General features: G+C 41.7%; 1 protein-coding gene across 2 annotated transcripts in view; it reads left to right on the top strand.

Annotated features, from left to right (window-relative positions):
- Positions 1–12,005: 12,005 nt before the first annotated feature.
- Positions 12,006–24,265, top strand: part of pcdh19 (protocadherin 19) — a 60,194-nt gene continuing 47,934 nt past the window's right edge. The window contains exons 1-2 of one of the 2 annotated variants that reach the window (XM_036568929.1): positions 12,006–15,204; positions 18,120–18,447. In XM_036568929.1, the coding sequence (XP_036424822.1) occupies positions 13,073–15,204; positions 18,120–18,447 (2,460 nt within the window). In that variant the 5' untranslated portion in view covers positions 12,006–13,072. Of the gene's footprint in view, positions 15,205–18,101; positions 18,448–24,265 lie in introns of both variants that reach the window. The other variant, XM_036568928.1, reaches the window with a different exon arrangement.

Genomic DNA, 24,265 nt, shown 5'->3' with positions numbered 1-24,265 from the left:
TCCTCCCCAGTCCCCGAGGGCTGAGTAAACATGAGCTGACACCAGCAAAGGAGGAATTCCTATAACCTAAGGCACTACTACCCCCTCTCCCACCCACCTATACACACTGTTGCAGGCTATCTGCAACGGCAGATAATGAAGCCAGCAGCTATCTCCACTGCAATTACCTGAGACAAAAACCCCAGGAGAGGTGGTGTTTTGGAATGTACTGTGCCCAGAGGACACGGCGAGGGAGGGCAAACCCAGCTACCATAAAAAGCAGGGGATGTGGGGAGAGACATCAATCAAAGCCAACTGACTATCAGACACATTTTGACCTAGAGTCAATCTGGACACAGACAGAGTGGGATCTCTTTTTTTTCTTGAAATGTAAATAATTTATACATAACGTGTGTCCTTGCATGAACAGTCAAACAGTAATTTCCTCGTGCTACTGGGAAGTTTTTTTTTTTTACTTTATTTGAAATGGCAATGTGTTTTGCATTGTGTAAAAAAATCCAAAATTAGTTGGAATAAAATATTTTTACTTTAACTTACATTGAAGGTTTTGAAGGTTTTTTCTTTCTCATGTGAAGTGCCCATTTTACGATAGGCTTTGTTCTGACATCAGTGATATACAGTAATATGCAAAAGTATGAGCACAAAGAAAATGTTTTGTTGATTTTCTGAGTGAAACTAAGTTAATATGTCCTCTACAGGGAACAAACTTCATTTGCAAAATGCATTTCACTTCAAAATGCATTTCTGCAAATTTAGGTGCACAATCTCCATTTATTTGCCTTTGCTTTGTCTTTAACATTTTGGTAAAAATTTTTCCCAGTATGTTATGTTCAGCAAATAAAAAAACAATTATGGATTAAAATGTGCAGAAGTGTGTTCTCTGTAGAGGATGAACTTATTTTCACTTAGAAAATCAACAGAACAGGGAAACTGACCAGGGGTGCACAAACTTATGACTGTATTTCTTTAAAGAGCCTTTTAGAAACACCACCAGGAAGGTTCTGCTATTGCTGTTGTTAGTCACAGAACCCTTTATAGTACTATATAGAACCCTTTTTATTAAGATCATAGCCACCACAGATGAAACACTGAAGAACTTATGAGGCAGAGACATGCTGAAGGAGTGATGAACCTCCAGACAGATAGCCAAACAAAGAGAGCGAGGAGGGGTGAGAAAGAGAAAGAGAGAGAGACAGAGAGAGAGAGAGAGCGAGAGAGAGAGAGAGAGAGAGAGAGAGAGAGAGAGAAACATACAAAGCACAATCTGCTCAGAGCAGACGTTTCAATACTGGATGTGCAATTAGCGTGCACTAAACAGCATGCCATGCCTCTCAGAAGCTATTTCCTTAATCCTTACAGCAAGAAGGAGAATAACTCTCCCAAGGAACGCAATCTCTCTCTATATCCCTCGCTTTGCTGCAGAGCAGCTATCTGCTGCTGGAAACTGCCACCTCCTTGTTGCTCCTTAAAGCACCTCTAATCGCCCGAGGCATTATACAGGGCTAATTTCCATACTAATTTCTTTCTTCTCCCCCTTCCCTTTAATTCCAGCCTGATGCAAAGCACATCCAATCGCAGGAGGACAGACAGCATTGTGGGATACACGTTTGGAATCTAGAATGTCAGCAGAGGCACCTCCGCAGACAACACACATACAAACACGGTTCGGCCATTAATAACTCTCCTTTAGGAGAAGAAGGGACGGTGCACATGGCGGCCCCCGGAGGAGCGGCCCCACTGCCTTTATTGATATCATTGGTCAAAGAGAAATGCTGCAATCCCCCGTCACTGCGCCTGCCTGGGCTGAAACTGTAACAGGGCCAGGTCAGCAAGCCCTCACCAATCGCGCTACAGTATAAACAGGGCTGCGCACTCTGAGCTCTAAGCCTGAGCTCTCTCACAGCCATGTAGCAGCTTCTGTGGGAGCAAAAAAACATGAGATTATTCCCTGTGTGCACACCGGCTCAGACAAAGACATGCATACACAAACAGTGCTACACGCACAGAGAACAAAATAATAATACAAATGGAGTTGAGAGATAAATATATATATATATATATATATATATATTTCATTCTGCGTTCAACAATCTATTGATGATTACTGCTTTGGCAGAGGTCAGCCCCTCTCAGATCACTGATAGCCTCTTTACGGGAAAAGAAAGATGGAGTGTTTATGGGCCGACATATAAACAAGCATGTTGCTTATTATCCCCCGCTTAAGGATTCTGCCTGGGTGCACAGGGCCGTTTTAAAACATATCCAATCACAAAGAGAGTTCCACATTTCAGCGCGCACTCATGACATATTCTCTCAAAATCAATAACCATGCATTTTCTGCTCTGATGTGCCATGGTTAATACAGGCCATATGGGTGGGAAAGATGGGGGCGCGTGGCCAAGGTTTAAACACTCCAATAATTGGTATGCACATAACCGCGCTGACACAATTATTATAGGGGCTTTTTGGGACAATTTCCTAATTGTAGCTAAGCGACTGTATTTTCTCAGTGCGCACTGCTTTTCAAACCATTTTTATGTCTTTAGCAGTATATTTTACCATCCAGCAATATATTTCACCGAAGGGAATGCTTCAACATTTCTGCATAATTTAATCATTGAGATGTGAATAAAGCCATTCAGAGTGGTTTGATGGTGAATGTAGTGAATAGTAAATTGAAACTTGGATTTCTTTACAGTGGCGGTGATAGGAACCAGGGGTTTGCAGTGTCTAAAAGCAAATATGGCGATTTTATTTACTTTCCAAAACGTCCACTGAACCCACGTGTCTGCTTTTTTACATGTAATGTTGATAATAGTACAAATATCTCTAACTTTTTTGGGTACTATTTTGCCCAGTATGTATTTTAAGAATGGTGTTAGTCCAACAGCTTATTTCAATGCTATCGTAAAGCAACATCTCAGGTATCAGCCAGCATATTTCATATGATCATTTTCTGTAGTTTGCAGTTAGATACATTAAACATTTTAGATGTCAGACATTTCAGCAGCTGCCCTGCTCACAATGAATGGATGAATATAAATGGCCTTTGGCCTTACTTGAAATAAGATCTTTTTACATTAACTTACATTAAAAGTTAAAAGTTTTTTCTTTCTTCTGTAAAACTGCAATTTGGAGAGTTTTTTTTAAATGTTCTGCATGATTTAATCGCAGAGATGTAAACAAAGCCAGAGTGGCTTGATGTGAAACATCAAACGTCATATTAGTTGTATTTACTATCCAAAATGACAATAAGCCCAATGTGTCAGAGTTTTTATATGTGATATGTTCTGATAATAGGAAAAATATTGCTAAATCTGAAAAAAAAGTTTATTTGCATACTATTTTGCCTTGCCTAGCATGTACCTTTCCATCCTCTATGTATTTAAAAAAATAGTTCAAGACCAACAGCTTATCTTAAAACTGCAGTAAAAAATGTCTCAAGCATCAGGCAGCGTAACTACTTAGCTACTTTTAGATGGATCAAACATTTCAGACATCTAGTACAGTACATCTATACTCAGTACATCTGGCTTTGTTTACATCATTGTTTACAATATGCACAGCAGCGTTCACTGTGATTTCCTATTACTTATGCTGTAACCTCTGTTGCCCCAGATCCAGCGACAATGGTCCGGAGAGACTAGAAGGGATTTGTAGTAAGGCATACGGATCAAGCTTCGCCAGCCACTCATGCAGTATATATTTAGATATTAGGCAGACAGATTTGATCAAGAAAAATAAACACAATCAATATGTCTCCCCCTCTTAAGCCCCTGTGTATAAATACACATACGCTTACAGCGCACATACAGTAAAAAGCTTGCCTCGCAGTAACTCTGATTTGTGCCCTCATTCCTTCTGCTGGCATTTGCCTGACGTGGCACAGATAAAGTTCACAAACACATACATGGAGCACTCGTAGTCAGGAGCATTCGCCATGTTTACACAGACACTTCTGGGGTAACCTAATAGCTTACGTTCTTCTAATTTGTCTTGACTGGGGAACAGCTGTAAACACACACTCAAGGCTGTGTGTTAGGGAAGGAGAAGTACTCCATCCTACAGATGCAATCAGACAGAGGGCTGCCCCACCCAGGCCTCTGCATTTACAGGTGTTTCAGCCTACATGTTCTGCTATTAATCAGAGCTAACACTGAACAAATGCTGGAGGATCTAGTTAATTGACCATAGACTGAGTGATCCCTGATCTAATGATACAACATCTTGCTGCACTGGCTGTAACTGTGAGCTGTGTTTTTTTTTTCCACCAGACAAAGGCTGCTGATTTTCATGCATAGGGGTAATCAGACTGCAGTCGCATTCTACAGTTCTGTATTGAACATATGATTGCACATATTGTGGGAATAGCATGAAATGAGTGCAGAATTCTAAACATTGCAGCAGAGGTGGAAAAGTAACACAAGCTACAGAGCTTTCATGTTAATTCCAGCAAATTTATGCCAAGTGAACTTGCATGGATGTCAAAGAGAAAAAGGTGCTCAACACATCAGTTATCAGCATACAGCTCAAATATAGCTCAGTACTAGACCATTATTTCAACTCTCATTGAACAATCTGAGGAAAAGTCAGAGACCACCCTTAAGGGATACATTAAGTACATGTTGTTCATTTTTGAGCATCAGGAAAAAGGAGAAAACAGAAAATTTCACAGAAGCCTCAACAACTAAATATAATATCAAAAAGTTCAGTATTTAGTCCATCTTTTGCCTTTATAACAGTTTCCGTTGTTTTGAGAGGCTTTTAGTTTTTCAAAAAAATCTGCAGGGATATTTTTCCACATCTCCAAAGTTCAGTCTTAGAAATTGCATTTCCAGTTCTCACAGACCCAGGTAAACCCAAACACATTCAGTGATGTTGAAGTCTGGGCTGAGGGGTGGATAGTCCATCGTTCTGAGAACACCAGAAGCTTTGTTGTTTGTTTGTATATTTTCATCTTTTATGTCTGTTTTCTTCTCTAAACTGATCTCTAAATGGTTTCTGGGAATCGAATCCTGAGATTTCAGGCTTTCTAACAGTGTATTGCATCACCATATTGCTGGACGATTTGATGCCTAAAAATGATGTATAGAAAACCAGAAGTGAACGCTTCAATAGAGGTGTGCTGGTACTGGTACGGTGATCTAGATATGGTTAATTTAATGAAAGATTGATTAGATAAAATAGGCACTGCATAGTAATTGTAAATACACTCCACCCAGGAGAGATTTAGAAAATGGACAATCACTGTGGATTTTTTATTTTTTTTTATTTGTATTGATTTTAATGTTAGTGTTTCTGGAACAAATACCTGCCTAGATAAATAACTTAACATTTCATTTTCTAAGATGTCTTTTACTGAAGTGATCAGGGTTGGGCAAAATACTCTAAAAAGTGTGGCTGAATACTGAATTCACTGTCCTAGACGTATTCAGTAACATACTCCATTACAAAACATAAAAATAACATATTTACAATACATTTATAATACATCTTGGCAAGGCTCATAGGAAAATCTTTTTTTTTAAACTTAATTCACACTGCTTCTCACTGTTACTGGTCAGCAGTTTTCTTCATTTCATTATTTTGTTAATACATTTAATTTAAAAATTTGCTTAGCATTTCAATGAAAATCCAAAAATTGCCAACTTTTTTTTCTTCTACATCACCTGTTTCAGAGCATTGCTGCTCCTAAAATTCATAATTAGTATAACACTGACGCTAAACTTATCACCTTGCATAGATATCCTCTACTGAGCAGATTATTAGTTTGGTCTCAAATTAAATCAAAAACACTGAGATTAATAAATGATCATCACATTAATTTATCAGTCTACTCAGGCTTTAGCAGAGTTCAGTAACACTGTGACTAATGACTTATCATCACCCAGATTTATCAGCCTACTAAGGCTTTAGTGAGAAGCCATTAATTGACTTTAGACTTTGTCTAATGAACATGTTTGCTACATCATTCCATACATTGATTCTAATTAACGTTAATGAACAAGGATTGATGCTGTTTTGTTTGAAGACTGTATTTTTTTCTTTATTTAGTGGGTGAGTATTCTAAAACTATTCTCCTAATAATCTAAAAATAGCTGCCTTTTCAAAATGTAACTTGGACTAAATACAGATACTTACTATATGACAGTACCGTAATCAGCTCAGTCACCTAAACATTCCAATGTAAATAATTACAATATAAATAATGATCCATTCCATATGGTATTTTAAATACAAGTGAAGTTAAAGCTCAGTAATGTCTTTAATCCTTTAAATGTATATTCAAGTATTCTGTAATGACCCTACAAACAATTCATTTAAAAAGAAAAAATCTTTAATCGACCTGAGCAGAAACTATAAATGTAATAAAAGGGCTCCATGTGACTGAAAGCTGTTCTGTTAGTTTCTGTTTGTGTATCGGTTGTAAGATGGATAGGCAGCAGAACCAGGACTATTTTTGTAAGCAAACGGTGAACGTGCCATCGTTAATGAAATCGGTTAGCTGAAAATCAATTATCTCGGTTGGTGGTGGATTAATTTTATATTTCCTGACGGCAGGAAACGGCCTAACGTTACAGCAGTAGCAGCCTGCTACATGATCAGATGAGTAGAGGAGGCTAAAGACTGACCTGTTGCTCTCTTGCTGAATTAATTATTCTGAGCATACTCTCTCTTTTCCTCTCAGCTCCACTCTTCTGTCCTCTTTTTATCAATTTTGCACAGTTGTGAACACAAGCTGCTTTGCTGTAGGCTAGTTAACTAACTAAGCTAGCTAGCCAGCTAGTTGTACTACACACCTCTGATCTAATACTGTTTATTAGGCCTACACTATGTTTTTGATTTAAAAAGACCATTCGTGTGATAGATCGGGGGCAGAAGTGTTTGGGGAGGTGGAGGGCTTTGTTCACAAAATACTTAAAAATAATGGTCCTTCAAGGGTTCTTTAGTAAAGAAAATGGTTCTATATAGAACCATGAACACCCAAAGAGCACTTTGCCTGATTAAAGGGTTCTTTGCATCATCAAATGGTTCTTCAGATTGATGGAGAATTTGTTGAATATGGTTCTATATAGAACCTTTTTGAAAAAGGTTCTTCTATTGTTATGATGTGAAGCTTGTAATAACAGAAGAACCCTTTTTGGTGCTATATAGAACCCTTGTCAAAAGGTTCTATTTAGAACCATATTTAACACAATCTGAAGAACCCTTTCACTATGCAAAGAGGCTTGTGTTTGATTTTTCTGAAACAAATACGTTGCATTTTAAAAACTAAAAAGCAAGCTGGACCGTTTTTTTTTTTCCCACAGACACCCAGATATAAAAAAACAAAGCATGCTTAAACATAATTTTCACATATATGACAAGCAAAATAAATCATCAAAAATATGTTCATCAAAGTATCCGCCTCTGTTCACTTTTTAAAGTAATGAAATGAACTGTCCCTCTTTCACAATATCAGATGAAACATTTTAGAGTTTGGTCAGCAGAGGTTCTAAGAAGAGTCATCCTGTTTGTGTTTTGAGCTTTTTATAAAGCTGTCAAATTAGATTATATGACATGGGGATCATGGTAACACAAAGATAGTAAGATTTCTGAAAGTGTCCCACTTTAGCAATATTCACTCTATATCTTTTCATCATTTTTAAACTGGTCTCTGATTTTTGCACAGCAATGTACCATAAAGACTAGGATGAATAGTCACTAATTAGTACAAAATTTTTTTCACAGGGATTAAATTCACCACAATGACAGGAGTTACATATGTTAATTGATATCTAAATGCACAAATATTTAAATTCATCTTGAACAAACAGAGCACTTAAAAAACACTTCATCTTCAAAAGGGTTACTGGCTTACTAATTATTAACTGGATTAATATTTGCAGACTTCAAACATGTTGTCACAATTCCTTTCACACATCCACATTTTTAATTTGCCTCTTCTCCTTATATAAAACCTATCCAAACCATACAAACACAAGCAGATATACTAAAATGAAGAAGGAATGTCACTCCATGCTTTTCAGTATTCATCCCTTCACAAGATAAACTTTCTAATTAAGCCACACATGACTGAAATGGTGAAAAGCTTGTAAATTTGGTCTTAGTCTTTGTCGTTGAGTGTTAACAGCAACGATGCTGAGCAGCAGGTGGCTTACAATGCAGACAATAAGGGCCAAGTATTCCCTTGAGAAGAAATCATAATTTCTCCTGTGCGGTGATAAGCACATAGCAGCTACTGCTAAGGTGTTTCTGCTCTTTGTAGAAATACCAGTACTAATAATAGATAAGAAAGAAAATGGGTAATCTTGTTCATGTAAATGACTTGGTAGGAACAATTTGCATTACTGTGCTTAATATGGTAATAAAAGGTTAATACTGAGCAACATGATGGTTGCAAGTCAAGCGTACCAAAATGGAACTCCGTTACATTCCATAAACCTTTACACGTACGTTTAAATATACTCTCAACATGTACATTTGAAGTGTGTAGAACAAATCATTCATCATGACCTCTATTCACACAAAGCGCGCAAGCAGAGACTGCGAGCAGCAGAAGAAGGAAGACGTAGATCGCAACGTGGCAGATCGCTTCAAATGCAGCCAAAGCAAGCACTGCCATCTTGCTCGAGTCTGAATCAATGCACTGCTCTCTTTCCGTCTCGTCGGCCCCCACTATTACACACAGATACACCGAGACAGAGAGAGCGCTGAGAGTGTCATGTCCAGTAGGACCAGAGCAGATCAGGGCAATAATGCACCACATGCCAGACAGGCTCAGATATTCCTTTCAAATGAAGCAACTGGGAAGTCTACCATGCCTTGGCAGAAAAATACACCGTAAAATCAGTCATTCTCTCTGTTCTGCAGACAGTGCTGGCTCAAGGCTTCCAGCAAAAAAGTGTCTTAAAAAAGTTCAAAACTGGTGTATGATTGAAAGGCTCCCCTCACACAAAGTAGCTCAGACTCGGCCCGCTCGCTCGCTCACAACTATTTAGAAATTCACACAAAGCACACTGCCATTTAGAATGAGGGGCAGAGGGCTACTGCAGCTGTAGCAATAGTGTGAAACAAATAACCACAAGAAGGAAAAAAAGAGAGTGAGAGAAATCAAAAAAGACACAGCCTCCCAAAATCTCTACTGCCTCAGATCCAGAGCTCTTAACAGCTTTTCTGATTTGTGATTAATGGAATTTTTTTCCTACCTTCTCTTCTATTCTCTTTTTTTATTTTTTTCCTTCATTTTAAAGAACTTCAAAGCATTTGTGTGTCATCCTGTGTTTGTAGGTTTTTGACAGGGCCATCTCAGCTCTTTGGCAGCCTGATGCAGTGCCCATTTCACCATGTCCCTCAACACAGAGCTGAATTCACTCTGCCTTTGATGGTCATTTCTCTTCCATTAAAATGAATGGAGCTCAGCTAGATTACAACCCCCATTCATATGCACCACTCACTATTGCAAGATCAAAACCTAGCCGGTATGCCACAGCAGAACAAATGCTACCATTTCAAGAGGCAAGCTACTGTTTGTTGATATCATAGAGAAAATTTGCTGTGTGGCACAAAGAAACAGACTAATTAATTAAGCACATATGAAACTGTTACCACGTAACTACAAATTACAATGCTTGACAAGTCTTCATTCCTCATTTGTGCCACAACGGTGCTCAAATTAATCCATGTATGATACATTTAGTTATTGTGTAAACAGAAAATTACAGTGAGCATGAATGACACTGAGAGAAAGACTGCTGGACTGCAAAACAGATCTATCTGCTAATACTTTGATGTCAAAGAGAAGTTTAATAGACGGTATGTGAGCCTCGGCTTCATCGATACAGAGAAAAGAAGATAACAAGCACAGCTTGTCTAGCAGGAATTCCATTTGGCGCATAAAATCTCCCTTTCAGAGGTTTATTGATGGGTCTTACCACATGCTATATTTTAAACATGAATTATAAAAAGCCTTGAGGAAAATGTCTCCCCCGCAGTTTAATCTTACCTCCCCATTAAGAATTTATTAATGGGATAAAGCTAGCTGCAAAAACACACCTTTAGTATCCTCCCAGTGTTTTATGCATGAGCCACAGGCCTGGAAAGGCCTGTTAAAGCTGATGATAGCCACCAGGGAGTTTTCGACAACCAATGGCGGAGGTGGGCCGACAGCCTTCCCAAAAGCATCTCAAGACAGGAACAAACATGGGCAGAAATGCTCAAGTACAATGACATCTGTGTTTGTTCATGGCGTAAGCTTGCGCAAGATGTTACGTAGCTTGGCAAACAGACCCAAGAACAGTGCTTGAACAGTTTGCCAGCCTGAACAAAGTTATTCAGGTATTTACAAGGTGGGGGTTTAACCTCGGGAAAAACAAATCAGGTTCTGGTAATATGGAAACAGGAGCACAGTTAGAGTAAGAATGACCTGTTTTAGTTGAATTGGTTTAACTCAGTTTGATAACAGCCTTTCCTCACCTCCTAAGTAAAGAGCCTATGTTTCATTAGAAGCCTATGCACTGTTAAATAGCCCCGGTAGGATCTAACTCAGAAACCTACTTTGTTCATGCAGGAGAAGGAGGAAAGGGACGCTAGGTGTCACCCTTGTGACTTTAAAATCGGTCTGCCCTCAAAATGATCTCTGCTATGGGCGCCATATTACACGTCTCGCTCCACCACTCTCTCCGCTTGAAAGTACACTGTGGGGAGGGGAGGGGAGGGAGGGAGATAAACACTGAGATAGATGAACTCAAGTCATTAAATACGAACAACTGCTTAAACGGTCTTACATCTTACAAACATTAGACGAGTCTGATTTACGCCCGGAATGCATACGTTGATATCGTCCCTTCATGCACCGCTTGATCAATACACATAACCTCGGGCTGCTCCTTTAGCAGCACACACTGAGGCAAAGAGGTCAGCAGTAAGGCAAGAGAGAGTGGATTTCTACAGAACAGCAGCGGCGCGACGTCTGTTTTTCAGTGCAAAATTAATAAGTGAGGGAAATGCAAAGTAGAGAAAAAAGTTTGATTAAATGGCCAGGATCACTGCTGAGTACAAAAATAAGCAACTATGAAAATAAATTAATAAAAAAAACTGCCCGTTGTAGAATCAGCCCTATTGTCACTTAACAGTCATTCAACCGAGAGGCGCAGCTGAAGTCACGTGATCCTGCTCTTAGCGCGAGATACCTCAACAACGCTTTAAAAATGTCCCATCAGAGAAATCAGCGGGGAAAATGGATTCACACGGAACAGCCAACAGAATGTCTGTAATATGTCTGTATGCTTGTGTGTGTAAAATCGAAAGAGGGGGAAAGGGCCAGGCGGGTTACATTATGGGTAGTGAAAAGAAAATTTGCCTGCATTCTGGTTTGTAAGTTAACTAGCATCGGTAGGTCAACGATACACATTGGCCACAGTTCTGCTTGTGGAGGCTGTTATAGCCTTTTTATCCGGGCTCCGCTCCTCAGCAACATGTAGCCCAACCTGTCTGCAGACAAGAAATAAACATGCTCGCGCGTGTGTGAATGAGTCTGCTACGAGTCGTTTCAGGCGAACAACGGTCAGAACTAAATGGTGTGCATGTTTAACTCATCTGAGTAAAAGTGCCTCTCAGTCTGCAGTAGCATTTCACTCTGTAGTGCCTGGAAACCAGTTTACATTCAGCTGTCGGTTTTCGACAGGCACCAAGCACTCGTCGTGACAGCCAAAACGAACGAGTGAGATTTTTTTGTCAATAACTCAAAACGTGGCTTAAATCGAAAGCGAAACGCCTCTTACGTCGCGTTATTGGAAACAAATTCAGAATAAGGTGGATTTCAGCAGTCCTGAGGGAAGAGAAGCGCGCAGCCTCCCCCGTCTCCTCTCCAACACTGGCCGAGTTTCGTAGCCGGGCTCTAGCCCCGCCCACCAGCCGCCCAGGCTCCGGAGTGACCTCTGATTGGCTGAGCGGGACTGCGGGTCCCGAGACTGAGCGCGAGCCGCGCAGTTTCGCCTCGGCCAGTCCGCGCTGGAGCCGCGTGAGAGGCGCTGCGTTAGTAATACGGATGAGAAACTAAAAACTACTGAAACTGGGATATTTCCGCTGAAAGCAGACACGTTTTCTCTCTCACTCTTTCTTCGGCAGACTTGAACTTAGCTTCTAAACGTAGCTGACACCTCACTTCATCCCTCAAGTACGGATTAGATGGCGCTCTGGCTGGACTAAAGGTCTCGGGTGAAGATTTTCCTGAGAGAAACCTTGCAGAGTTTTAGCAGAGAGTCTCGCTCGCTTGGGGATTACTGGAGCATCGTGAAGTGGACCGTGTACAATTTAAGACTGGTTCCTGCAGCAGCAGCAGCAACATCAGCGTCGTCGTCGTCGTTCCACTTTCTGAGACTGGCCGATTTATTTCGCTCCTGCACAGATTTTGTTGCTGTCTACCTGGATTCTTTATCGCTTCAGTGGATTTGCGCTTTGCCATAGGCTAATCGCGGACTGATGAAGACGAGAAGCATCTTCGCTTGAGCGTGCCGTGTGGATTGGGCACAGGCTGCGCTTCTGAGAAAGCCAGCTCGTGGCAAACGAGTCACGCGCGGGATCATGTTGATAAGGCCGATCAGTATTGAACTGGAACATTTTTAATCGTGTTTTTTAACTTAAGACTTGCTTGTGTTTTTTTCTCACTAAAACAAAATGGTCGGTTCGCAGTATGGGGCTGTGATAGCCTGCTGTCCTCTCCCGTGCTCCTCGTGGTTGTGTGGTTTTTCCCGTTCGTAATGCGCGTGCATTTTTTTAGGTGTCGTGAAGATTTTTTATTTTTGTTTTTGATGATTATGATGCAAATGCGAGACACGGCCTGTGTATTAAGATTGCAATGAAGTGAGTGGAAGTTTACCACCTGCAGCTTTCAGCCGTTGACGTGCGCTTCACCGTTTGCGTCTTGCCTTTTTTGCGTTTTAAAAGGATATTTTGTGGGCCGCCGTTTTGGACGGAATGAGCGCGAGCTACTGGGACTCGTGTGACCGAGAGCAGTAACCGAGAGCAGGGACGAGCATCAACAGGTTTTTTCCCCCCTTTTACCCACGCCATGGATATCGCGCACGTCCTCCTGCGCCTTCTCCTGTGCTGCACGGGCGCCAGCGCCGTCTTCAACCTCAAATACTCGGTGGAGGAAGAGCTGCGCGCGGGCACCAAAATCGCGAACGTGACGGCTGACGCCAAGGTGGCGGGCTTTGCGCTGGGAAACCGCCAACCGTACCTGCGCGTCATCTCGAACTCAGAACCCCGCTGGGTGAACCTGAGCCCCGCGGGGCTGCTCATCACTAAGCAGAAGATCGACCGTGACGCCGTGTGCCGCCAGACGCCGAAGTGCGTCGTCTCGCTCGAGGTTATGTCCAATTCCATGGAGATCTGCGTGATCAAGATTGAGATTATAGACGTGAATGACAACGCGCCCCGCTTCCCCGCCCCCCGCATTGACCTGGAGATCTCAGAGAACGCGGCCCCCGGCACACGTTACCCCCTGGAGGGTGCGAGCGACCCGGACGCGGGTAGCAACGGCGTCCAGACGTACACAATCACGCCCAACGACATCTTCGGCCTAGAGATAAAGACAAGGGGCGATGGGTCCAAAATCGCAGAGCTTGTGGTGGAGAAGACGCTGGACCGGGAGAGCCAGTCGCACTACACGTTTGAGATCACGGCAGAGGACGGCGGCGACCCACCCAAAACAGGCACGGTGCAGCTCAACGTCAAGGTGTTGGACTCCAATGACAACAACCCTGTGTTCGATGAGCCCGTGTACACGGTGAACGTGATGGAGAATGCCCCCCTGAACACCCTCGTCATCGACCTGAACGCCACAGACCCAGATGAGGGCACCAACGGTGAGGTTGTGTACTCGTTCATCAACTTTGTTTCCAACCTGACCAAGCAAATGTTCAAGATTGACCCCAAGACGGGTGTCATCACAGTGAATGGTGTGCTGGATCATGAGGAGCTGCGTGTGCATGAGATCGACGTGCAGGCCAAGGACCTGGGGCCCAACTCGATCCCGGCACACTGCAAGGTGATTGTGAACGTGGTGGATGTGAACGACAATGCACCTGAGATCAAGCTGCTGTCTGAGAACAGTGAGATGGTGGAGGTGAGCGAGAATGCGCCCCTTGGCTATGTCATCGCGCTGGTGCGTGTTTCGGACAGCGACTCAGGTGCCAATGGGAAAGTGCAGTGCAGGTTGCAGGGCAATGTGCCCTTCCGCCTCAATGAGTTTGAGAGCTTCTCCACTCTGCTTGTGGATGGCCGCCTGGACCGGGAGCAAAGGGACACATACAACCTGACCATCGTGGCGGAGGATAGTGGCTACCCGCCCTTACGGAGCTCCAAGTCTTTTGCAGTCAAGGTGACAGATGAGAATGACAACCCACCGTACTTCACTAAGCCACACTACCAGGCCATGGTGCTGGAGAACAATGTACCAGGTGCTTTCTTGCTTGCCGTGTCAGCGCGTGACCCGGACCTGGGCATGAATGGCACCGTGTCATACGAAATCGTCAAGTCTGAAGTGCGTGGTATGTCTGTGGAGTCATATGTGACAGTAAACGCCAATGGAGAGATCTATGGCGTGCGTGCCTTTAACCACGAGGACACTCGCACTTTTGAGTTCAAGGTGTCAGCACGTGATGGTGGCGACCCTTCGCTCAGCAGCAATGCCACGGTGCGCATTGTTGTGCTTGATGTCAACGACAACACGCCTGTGATGACCATGCCACCGCTTGTGAATGGCACAGCTGAGGTGTCCATCCCCAAGAACGCGGGGGTCGGCTATCTGGTCACACAGATCAAGGCTGATGACTACGATGAGGGCGAAAATGGCCGCCTCACGTACTCCATCTCTGAGGGTGACATGGCCTACTTTGAGATCGACCAGATCAACGGTGAGGTGCGCACCACCAAAACATTTAGCGAGAACGCCAAGCCCTCCTACCAGATAACAGTGGTAGCACACGACCACGGCCAGACGTCCTTATCAGCTTCGGCCTACATCATCATCTACCTATCCCCTGACCTAAATGCGCAGGAGCAAATGGGAGCCGTCAACCTGTCTCTCATCTTCATCATCGCCTTGGGCTCCATTGCTGCCATCCTGTTTGTCACAATGATCTTTGTAGCAGTCAAGTGCAAGAGGGATAACAAAGAAATCCGAACATACAACTGCAGGTACCCAAACAATTTATGATGAGGCTTTATTGATATTACCAGTGTCTGTATGCATATTGTTGTTGTTTGTTCCTCATCATATTAACCACAAGTGTGAAAGTAGAGAAATGGGAGAGAGATGCAATGCATGTTTGATACTTTAGCTCATGTTAACATTGGCTGCGGGTTTGCTGCTGTTAGTGTGTGCATGCAACTAGGCCTTACTGAGCTGCAGCCAAGGATGACTGCAGTGGCAGAATGTACCAGTGGAAAAAAAAAATCAGGACAGGAGGCACATGGCTGTGTAGAACAACTATATTTTTTAACAGTGATTGACATCACTGATAAGAACCCAGTGTTATTCATTCAAAGACAAAGAAATGATGAAAAGTACACTTATTGTTCCAACACATTCAGACAGTGCAATATCTGGTTTCTTGTCAGGCCCGGATAATCTTCACTTAAAAAAGACAGGGGCAACATGTTAAAATGATCTTTCAAAAATGTCAGCTGTGTTTTGGAAAAATATGCCATTGTACTTTATAAGACTGTTCTACTCTTGTAAAAGGGATTAGCAATGCCATTTGTAGTACTCCTATCTGTGCATGATGGCTATCAACAGATAGCGTGAACAAAGAAGCTTGTGCCTTGCAGATCAAGCCTGGGCTGCGCCTTAATCACCAATAAACATCAATTTAGTGTCAGTAGAATTCAGTGATTTCAATGCAGTGTTTTCCACAGCTCTTGTGATGTGTACTGACCAACTGTTTGATCAAAATATGAGAATATAAATCAACAGATCATAAGTCAGTATTCAAGTGACGTCCATATATATTGTAAGTATAACTTGGAAGGCATGACTGCAGTTATGCATCTCAAAACAAATCATGAAAATGTATGGCATGGTAATAATCTTTGACTTGTGGTGTGCAGATCAAAATATTATTTTGTTCATCTAGTGTACTTGGAATATTTATTAATCTGCTACATAGACCTCTAAGTTGATTTCCTATCGCTACATTACCACTCAACATTTCCATATAAATTGCTTTTGCAAATTTAACCTGAAGCCATTGCCATATTCCTACACCGAGCATAATTTTTGTTGACATTCCTGTCATGGGATGCAACATACCATGTTACCAGCCATATTAACAGAGATGTTTTAGATGAGCGAACATCGTCATGCATGATAGATTGTGGTTTCAGGTTTGAGTTCTAATATATTTACAAGAACGCCTATATTCAGCGAGAGGGTAAACTGGCTGGAGGGAGCCTGTGTGTAGATTGCTGTGGTTCACATTTATTTTTTGTCTCCAGATATAAACCTGATGGAGGCTTTCAGCTCTCCCAGCAGGGGGGTAGTGAGAGTGCTTGATATGCTTTTCTCGTGCTCTACTCAAAGGCTCCTTTTTTCTGGCTCATCCAAGATTCTTCGCATCGCTTTTGCAATGAGAGAAGCCAAATACTACAGCTGCTTTTATTGAATAAAATATCACAACCATGCACATCTATAGATCAGCTGTTACAGCATATATCTAATTGTTATATATATATATATATATATATATATATATATATATATATATAATATAACATAACGATATATATATATATATATATATATATATATATATATATATATATATATATAGTGTTATGTTACATTATACTATATTAAACAGAAATGTGAGTGGTAGATTGGAATTTTCCATTTGTATATAGTAAAGCTTGTGGCATTTTTAGAACTGAAGAAAAGTATCAGTTTGCATAAGACTAAAAATGTAGCACAATGTAGAATAATTACCAAAATTTTTGGTTAAGCAATATTCCAATATTCTTGGAAAAGAGTTGTGTAAACTCTGAGTAAAGTTTTTGCACAGTACTTGTAGAAAGTAACTTCTGTAAAGCTGTGCGCTACATAATTCACTATTGTAATTCACTATTCTGACTGCTCTTGGCCTGTCTGCTTCCCATTCAGGAACCATAGCTCAAACAGCAGCAGACAGATACAGTTTCTTTTTCTGCTTAGAAAATTTCATACCCCCTCTACTTTCTTCGCCTGCTTTGAATCAGAGGAAGAAAACTGCTTTTAGATGCCCTCCAATAGATAAGGTCCTTCAGTATTATCATTTTTCTCCACCAGAAAAAGCGAGGAACTTGGGTAGACACAGCCGGCATCCAAATGAAAAGTAGACTGGGGGGACGTAGAAGCCTTTAATAATATTTAAGCACAAGTTAAAAATGGGTATCTGCCTTTCAGAAGAATGTGAAAAGAACTGCAGTAGTGTTTTAGGCTAATAATCCTGCTGTTCGGGAAAAAAGGAGGGGTCACCCGGGAAAAGCTGAAGCTGAAGCTGCTTACAACACAAACCTTCTTATGAGCTTACAGGTTTGTGTCCAGGGTGAAAATAGTGCAGGCAAAGCAACCTTCTAGCAAGCATCTCAACATCTCATTTGCTGTGATTAGACTCAAAATCCTCTGCCTGAGTAAGAAATAGCAATAAAGGCTGAAAAAAAAAAAATTAAAAGCTGAAAAAATTCAAATTTGTCTCCAACTGCCAGAAGGCCTGCTAGTGTCCAAAGCAAAAGAAAGAAATGAGCGTGGGTTGAGCTTTGAATATTATCACTTACTCTCCTGATGGTGTTCAGTGTCATTTGTCGCTATGTGTGTTATTGTGGTCTGGCATGTTTGCATTGTGCTGCTTGTTTGTGACAAGTTGAGCCGCCGAGCATGGAAATGCAAACAAATCAGGAATTGGCTCCATTGGAGGCCGGAGGTCACTTGACTGTGGCTCCTTGCCGACGCCGCCAATGGGTCCCAGGCCTGGCACCTCAGTCAGAACCGGAGCCCCGCTCGGGCCTTGACTGGGCGTGCAGTGGGGAAGGCAGAGCACTGCTTTATTGAGTCTGTTCAGTTTCTTTTACCTGCGCAGGGTGGCGGAGTACTCCTACGGCAACCAGAAGAAGTCCAGCAAGAAGAAGAAGCTGAGCAAGAATGACATCCGGCTGGTGCCACGCGACGTGGAGGAGACGGACAAGATGAACGTGGTGAGTTGCTCGTCTCTCACCTCCTCGCTCAACTACTTCGACTACCACCAGCAGACTCTGCCGCTGGGATGCAGGCGCTCTGAGAGCACCTTCCTCAACGTGGAGAACCAGAACTCCAGGAATGCCGCACCCAACCATGGCTACCACCACACCTTCACCGGGCAGGGCCCGCAGCAGCCCGATCTCATCATCAACGGCATGCCACTGCCAGAGGTGAGACCCGCTCTAATCAGTCTTACAGCCTGCCGCGGCTGCCAACATATGGGGAGGGACAGGGAGGCATGGGAGATCTGGGTGCGTCTGGTCACCTGGGGCGAAAGCCACAGGGTTGGAGAACAAGATGGAATCAGAGTTGTTTAGTGCAAACTCGTCTTTGAAAGCCATGGCCAGAACCAGTCAACTGATTGGATGCTTTTTTGTCATCTTGATAATGTAGGTCAGCGCTATAGAGTTTGGGTATTTAGGCATATGGGCCTCGAGTTTTAGGGAGGAAAGGCCCTTGAATCTTCTCTGCTTTTTTAATTCATCAGAGAACAATTGACTAATTCCAATTCTGTTGTCTCAAACTAAGGGAGGCCTGGTCCAAAAGCTTTGAAAACAGTCCTAGTGTTGATTTATTATGCCACTGATATAGGTCATGTGTCAGTCATGACGTAAGTGGCTTTTGCTCATTAGTGGCATGATGCAAGCAGTTGATAACCTATGTATGGACAGTGCTGTGGTTGTGTCAAAGCATGGCACGCAAAAAGCTGGACCATTTCCAAAGTGGATTATTTGGCCACCTCTGTTTCTGCTGTTTCCTTTTTTTTTGCTCTGAGCTGTTGTGCAAGAGCGGGAGTCTGAACATCTGCCAAATGCATTGACCCAGCTAATCGGCAGCGCTGCGTGTCATTTCAGGTGTGAGTATTAAGAATAATCATTGCTTAAACGCCTGATGTGCAAGTCAGGCCCCTACACTGCTGCTCTTTGCAGGTGGGCTGGCTGCACAAGGCTCTGTTAGGATTCCGATGGTACACAAACGCACACTGAGCTGGAGGTGTGGATGTGCAATCAAATCGAAAAAGGCTTCAGTTCACAGGGAGTGAGCACCGCCCTGCCGATCTTTAGTTTATAGATTTATCAGATTTGCGAATCTATGAACTGGTGTGATGGTCCGCTGTATGAACAGAGGAGTACACGAAGGAGTGGGTTGGTATCAAAGAGGTGAGGTAGAACGCAATATTGACAAAAGAGATAATTGAGAAAAATGACTCCATTTGAGCTCCGTTTGAGTACATAAGCTGTTTGTGTGTTCATGTGTGTGTTTCTGCTTGGAAAAGAAGAACTGGACAGGTGTACTGCTCCCTGAAAAAATTTAGATTAGCATTGAACCACTGATTGACTTTTTTCAGAATGGCTCTCCTTTCCTAAAGATCATGGGGATCAATGAGGTGTGCTAAAAGTCATACTAATATATCGTCCTAGGCAGAAGTTGAGGGTGTTTAAAAGTCCTATATCCTGTATTTTTCTTGTATTTTATTTTTTGCTGTAAAGTCCACTTATAACTTTTGTGTGGGTTTCATGCATCAAATTCACTGTTATAATTCACTGTTAAGTGACCATTTCCAACTCTTTTTAGCCCCTTAGAATTAAACAGGTTATTTTTGTTACTGTGCCTTCAAGACTGATATCTGTAAATTACCTCAGTTCTGATTTGTTCTTCTGTATTGTGTCTCAAAAAGCAGTATGGACTAAAACACTCTTCAGTGTGAATGTGCAGGGTGCAATCTGCTATAGGCTGAAAAAGGCTATATAGGATCTAATTAAATGTGTTGGCTTTTGTGATATCATAAAAACAGTGTATTTAAAATGGGCTGTATTTTTAAGCTTGATTTCCAAATTTGCACGGCATGGACTAGAGAGTAAATGACACGCTATGTTTAAATGAAATTTTAACTATGTTTACATGTTACATCAAAGGCTTTTGTTTAAAAAAAAAAAAAAAGAAACATTGAGTTTTCCATTTTATGGGCCCTTTGAATAACAAATATGGAAGACAAAGGTGTGCTATTGAGGGAGCCCTGCTTACTGCCCTTCCATGAACCAGGTCAGGTTGCACTATAGTGAACTGAAACTGCACACCGGCTGCACAGAGAAATTATGGAGTGTTGTAAAAACAAATGTAGTAGCCAGGCACAGTGGCTTAAGCCTCTAATAAAAGCACCTTGGCAGCAGGATTAGGGGACCTCTATTTATTTTGGCAGATAAATAAAAAAAAAAAAGAAAAGAACGCTATAGGAGAGAAATAAGTCTGCAGATTGAGTGTGATCTCTGATTCAAAGCTCAGTCGTCTGATGCCTATGCATTAGAAGAAAGAGCAGGAGAGGGAGACAGACTGTTAATGCCAGATGTCTGGGCATTTTCCAGTTTTCTCATGGCCAGTGATTGTTCTGATAAAACCCGTTGCTCACTTGCATGCAGACTCCATAACGCACTGTGCTCCACCTGACGTTGACAAACATCTCTTTAACGACAGCCCTGTATATTCCTCCTCCTGAGCTCAGAGATAGAGAGATGATGGCATTAGGGGTAATCTCTCTCGGCCTGTATTTGTGCATCTCAGTAAGACAGGTTTTTTTTTTCTCCCTTTTTCCCATAGCTGAATATAGTGGCTCAAATCATTTCTCCTCCATTGTGACATTTATAAAAGACAGTGGCTCAATTTCCAGATATTGTTGTTTAAGAAAAATGTTGTCAGCGTAATTACATGCCCATTTATGTGGAGCACAAACAAATGTTGTAGCTGTGAAATGGCCGATAATAGCTCCGTCATGCCTTGCAAGCCTGGGCTTGAAAGCACTTGACTCCACAAGGCAGGGTTTCCCAGAGGTCTGCCCAGGACACACTGACTAGTGCACAGTTCTGATTAACAGTGCATCTCTCTATCCCCAAAAATACCAAGCCCAGGCCCCTGGGCTGTGTCGTAACCATTCATGATTCAGATGTCATTTGGAGATGTTGTTTGTGTGTTTGCTATCAACTCCCATTTGTAGCTTATTTTCCAAAGATTTATGTGCTCTGAGGAAAGCTATGCTAATATTATGTCTAGTGGGGAAACTACAAATTACAAACTAACTACTGACTGATTACTCACTGGCGAACATAGACATTTTGTGCATTTCAGTGGTCATAGCCTCGGCTGCTTCTCAGGATGAATATGTGCACATGGTGGAGGCAGCATTCGTGTCAGATGTCCTGCCAGCTGAACAAACCGCCATTGAATGAGGAACAAGTGCACACATACCAGCCATGAGAATTATGGTCCAAGATAACAGTGACATGAATCTCAAGAGCTCAAGGCCAGCTCTCTGCTTCTAATACTGTCTCTCTCTAGAGATGGTTTTATACTGGCTGTCCCTGAGGATCCAGGCCTATTGTTTTGAGAATGCGCGGTGCTTAAACCTGCCTGTGGTTTATCTGTAGAGCGGCATGCAGGCCAAAAAAAACAACTCCTGCCAATTACACTGGAGCTGTTTGCAAAGGATTCTTTAAAGACAGGGGAGCGCCCATGGCTATGTGCTTCTGAATTGGTAGCGTGTGCTGCTGTGCTTCACGCCACCTGTGATACAGTTAATAAGATAAAATTCTGCAGGATATTGATCTGCATTGAATTAACTTTATGTGAAGAGATATGGCAGATCTATTCCATTGGATCTCATTATAGCGTTAAATGGAGTGTAAAAAGGGAGGCCTCCCATTTTCTTCTTCTTCTTTTTTTTTTTAAATTTAAGCAAGCTAAAGGAAGAAATCTGTCCATGACTTTGCCAAGTTTTGCTCAATGCTAATTGAAGTACTCCTCCACCAGATGCTAGCATTCTGCTACCTGAGAAATTACTACATAAATCCCACAGCCAGCATATGGGATTCAGATACAGTTTACAATATGGGCTTAGCTGCTCAGTGAGCACCTATACAGTGGTTCACAGCACAACTGTATGTTGACAGTAGTGCTAATAGATACACTGTAATGTAAAGTAAAATTGTGAAAGTTATATACTAATTGCAATAAAAATAATAATAGCAACTGCATATGTGCTTAATGTAGACCTGGTATACTGGATTGACATACAGTGATGTAGCCTTTCAGATTAGCAATATTTTTAGTGATACTGTTGATAAATAATGAGCATTATATCTACGATGTAATGTTTATGAAACACACTCTTGAAAATAAAGGTGCCAAAAACTTTGCCTGATGCCATAGACAAACCACTTTTGGTCCCCTAAACACCTTCTCAATGGATAGTACTTTAAAGAACTGTGTTTGTAAATGGTATGTGTCTGTGTAAAGAACCTCCACATATTGTAAATGTAATGTAAATCTTTGTATTATCTGAAGGTTCTTTAGACATTTGAAAGGTTCTTTACATTTACTCACACATTTACAAAAATGGTTCTTTAGGGTATTAAAAGGCACCACTCAAAGAACAATTAAAAAAACCATAAGAGTAAAATAACTAGCAAGTGTCATTTCCTTTTTGGCTGGTTAATAGCCACAATACTGTGTAAGATTCTCTTTGGCATAATTTTAAGAGAAGAAAACCAAACAAAACTGTTCAAAAACAACAAGCAATGCCACATTTGTAAGACATTCTATTAGCACAGAGTAGCACAGTACTCAGGAAGCATGGGTACATTAACTTTTATTAATGCTTACTTAAATTTCATCTGTTTCTGTGATACTGTGATATTAAGATACAAATGCCAAAGTTTTAAGGATGTTATCAAAGTTTTTAAAATTTTGTTTTATTTTTTCCCAATATGTTAAACAAAATAAGCACATGGAAACTGTTCAATAAATTTTGTAATCAACAAAACAAACTGCTGCCAATCACCTGCGCCTCCCTCTGGCTTCTCTCTCTCTCTCCATGTCTCTCCTTTGCGTGCATACAGAGGCTATCTCTATCCCTTCCTCTCTCTCTTAATATCTTAATTACCAGACATCTGGGCATTTTTAAAGAATACTATACAGCCTTGCTTGGAAAAAAAAGAACACAAGAACATCAAACTTTACCAAACAAAGCTTTCCTTTCTATCAGACCCTCTGATTATTAATAGAGCTGCAGTGTCTATTGTGTTCATGTGCTAATTACAGTTGGCTTCTTCTTTCCACCATCATGTTTGTTTTCTTTTTCCATTTCCCGTGTACAGATTTTTCGTTTGTAGCGTGGATGCTTTCCAAAGCTTTTTTTTTTCTTTCTTTCCCTCCCAGACAAGTTGAACTTGTAACACATGACACTAAGCATTTTTTTTTTTGTTTGTTTGTTTTTGGGTTTTTTTTGAGAAAGGATGTCTTGACACATTGAAAGCAAGTAGGGTTATGTGTTTCTCCAGCTTTCATCACGTTAAGCCAATTAATCACCCTAAATCCCATACAAGATAAGGTAAAGGTCACAGCATGCTGCCTCCCTGAAGGACTTTCTTGCACTGGGCTGCATTGATGAGGTGCAGCAATTTGAGACACTTTCATTGAGAGATGACTTCCATCTCTGTGAAAGGGGGAACTAATCAGAAGAAGAGCACAAAAAAATTACAGCAGACTGTGAAGAATGGCAACTAAACCTTGAACTCAAAATGCTAATATGTGTTTTTTTTATCAATCTTAGCCTGTCTGTACTTTGATGTCACCTCTTCCTAGTGTGAAGAGAAAAGGAAGTGCTAGTGTGCAAAACTAAAGGGAGAAGGAATTAGAGAGAGAGAGAAAGAGAGAGAGTCTTATCTCGAGCACCTTGCGATGCAGGCTGATTGGGTTCTGGCAGATGAAGATGCGAATTATCTTAGAGGTTATATTTGTGGACTGCTGATTTTCTGGCACTCTGCCTTTGAGAGCTCCCCGCTAACAGAGCAATTCTATCAGAATAGCAGAAATGCTTACTACTCGCTCAGCCACTGTTGCTCAGGCACGGCAGCAACAAAACGTCAAGCGATCCTATTTGCTCTTAATCATTCTAATGTATAGCTTGCAGATGATGCCTTGATGGAGGCCGTAATG

This window comes from Colossoma macropomum, unplaced genomic scaffold, assembly GCF_904425465.1.
Source record: "Colossoma macropomum unplaced genomic scaffold, Colossoma_macropomum, whole genome shotgun sequence".
Taxonomy (NCBI): domain Eukaryota; kingdom Metazoa; phylum Chordata; class Actinopteri; order Characiformes; family Serrasalmidae; genus Colossoma; species Colossoma macropomum.
This window is presented reverse-complemented; position numbering and strand designations above follow the sequence as displayed.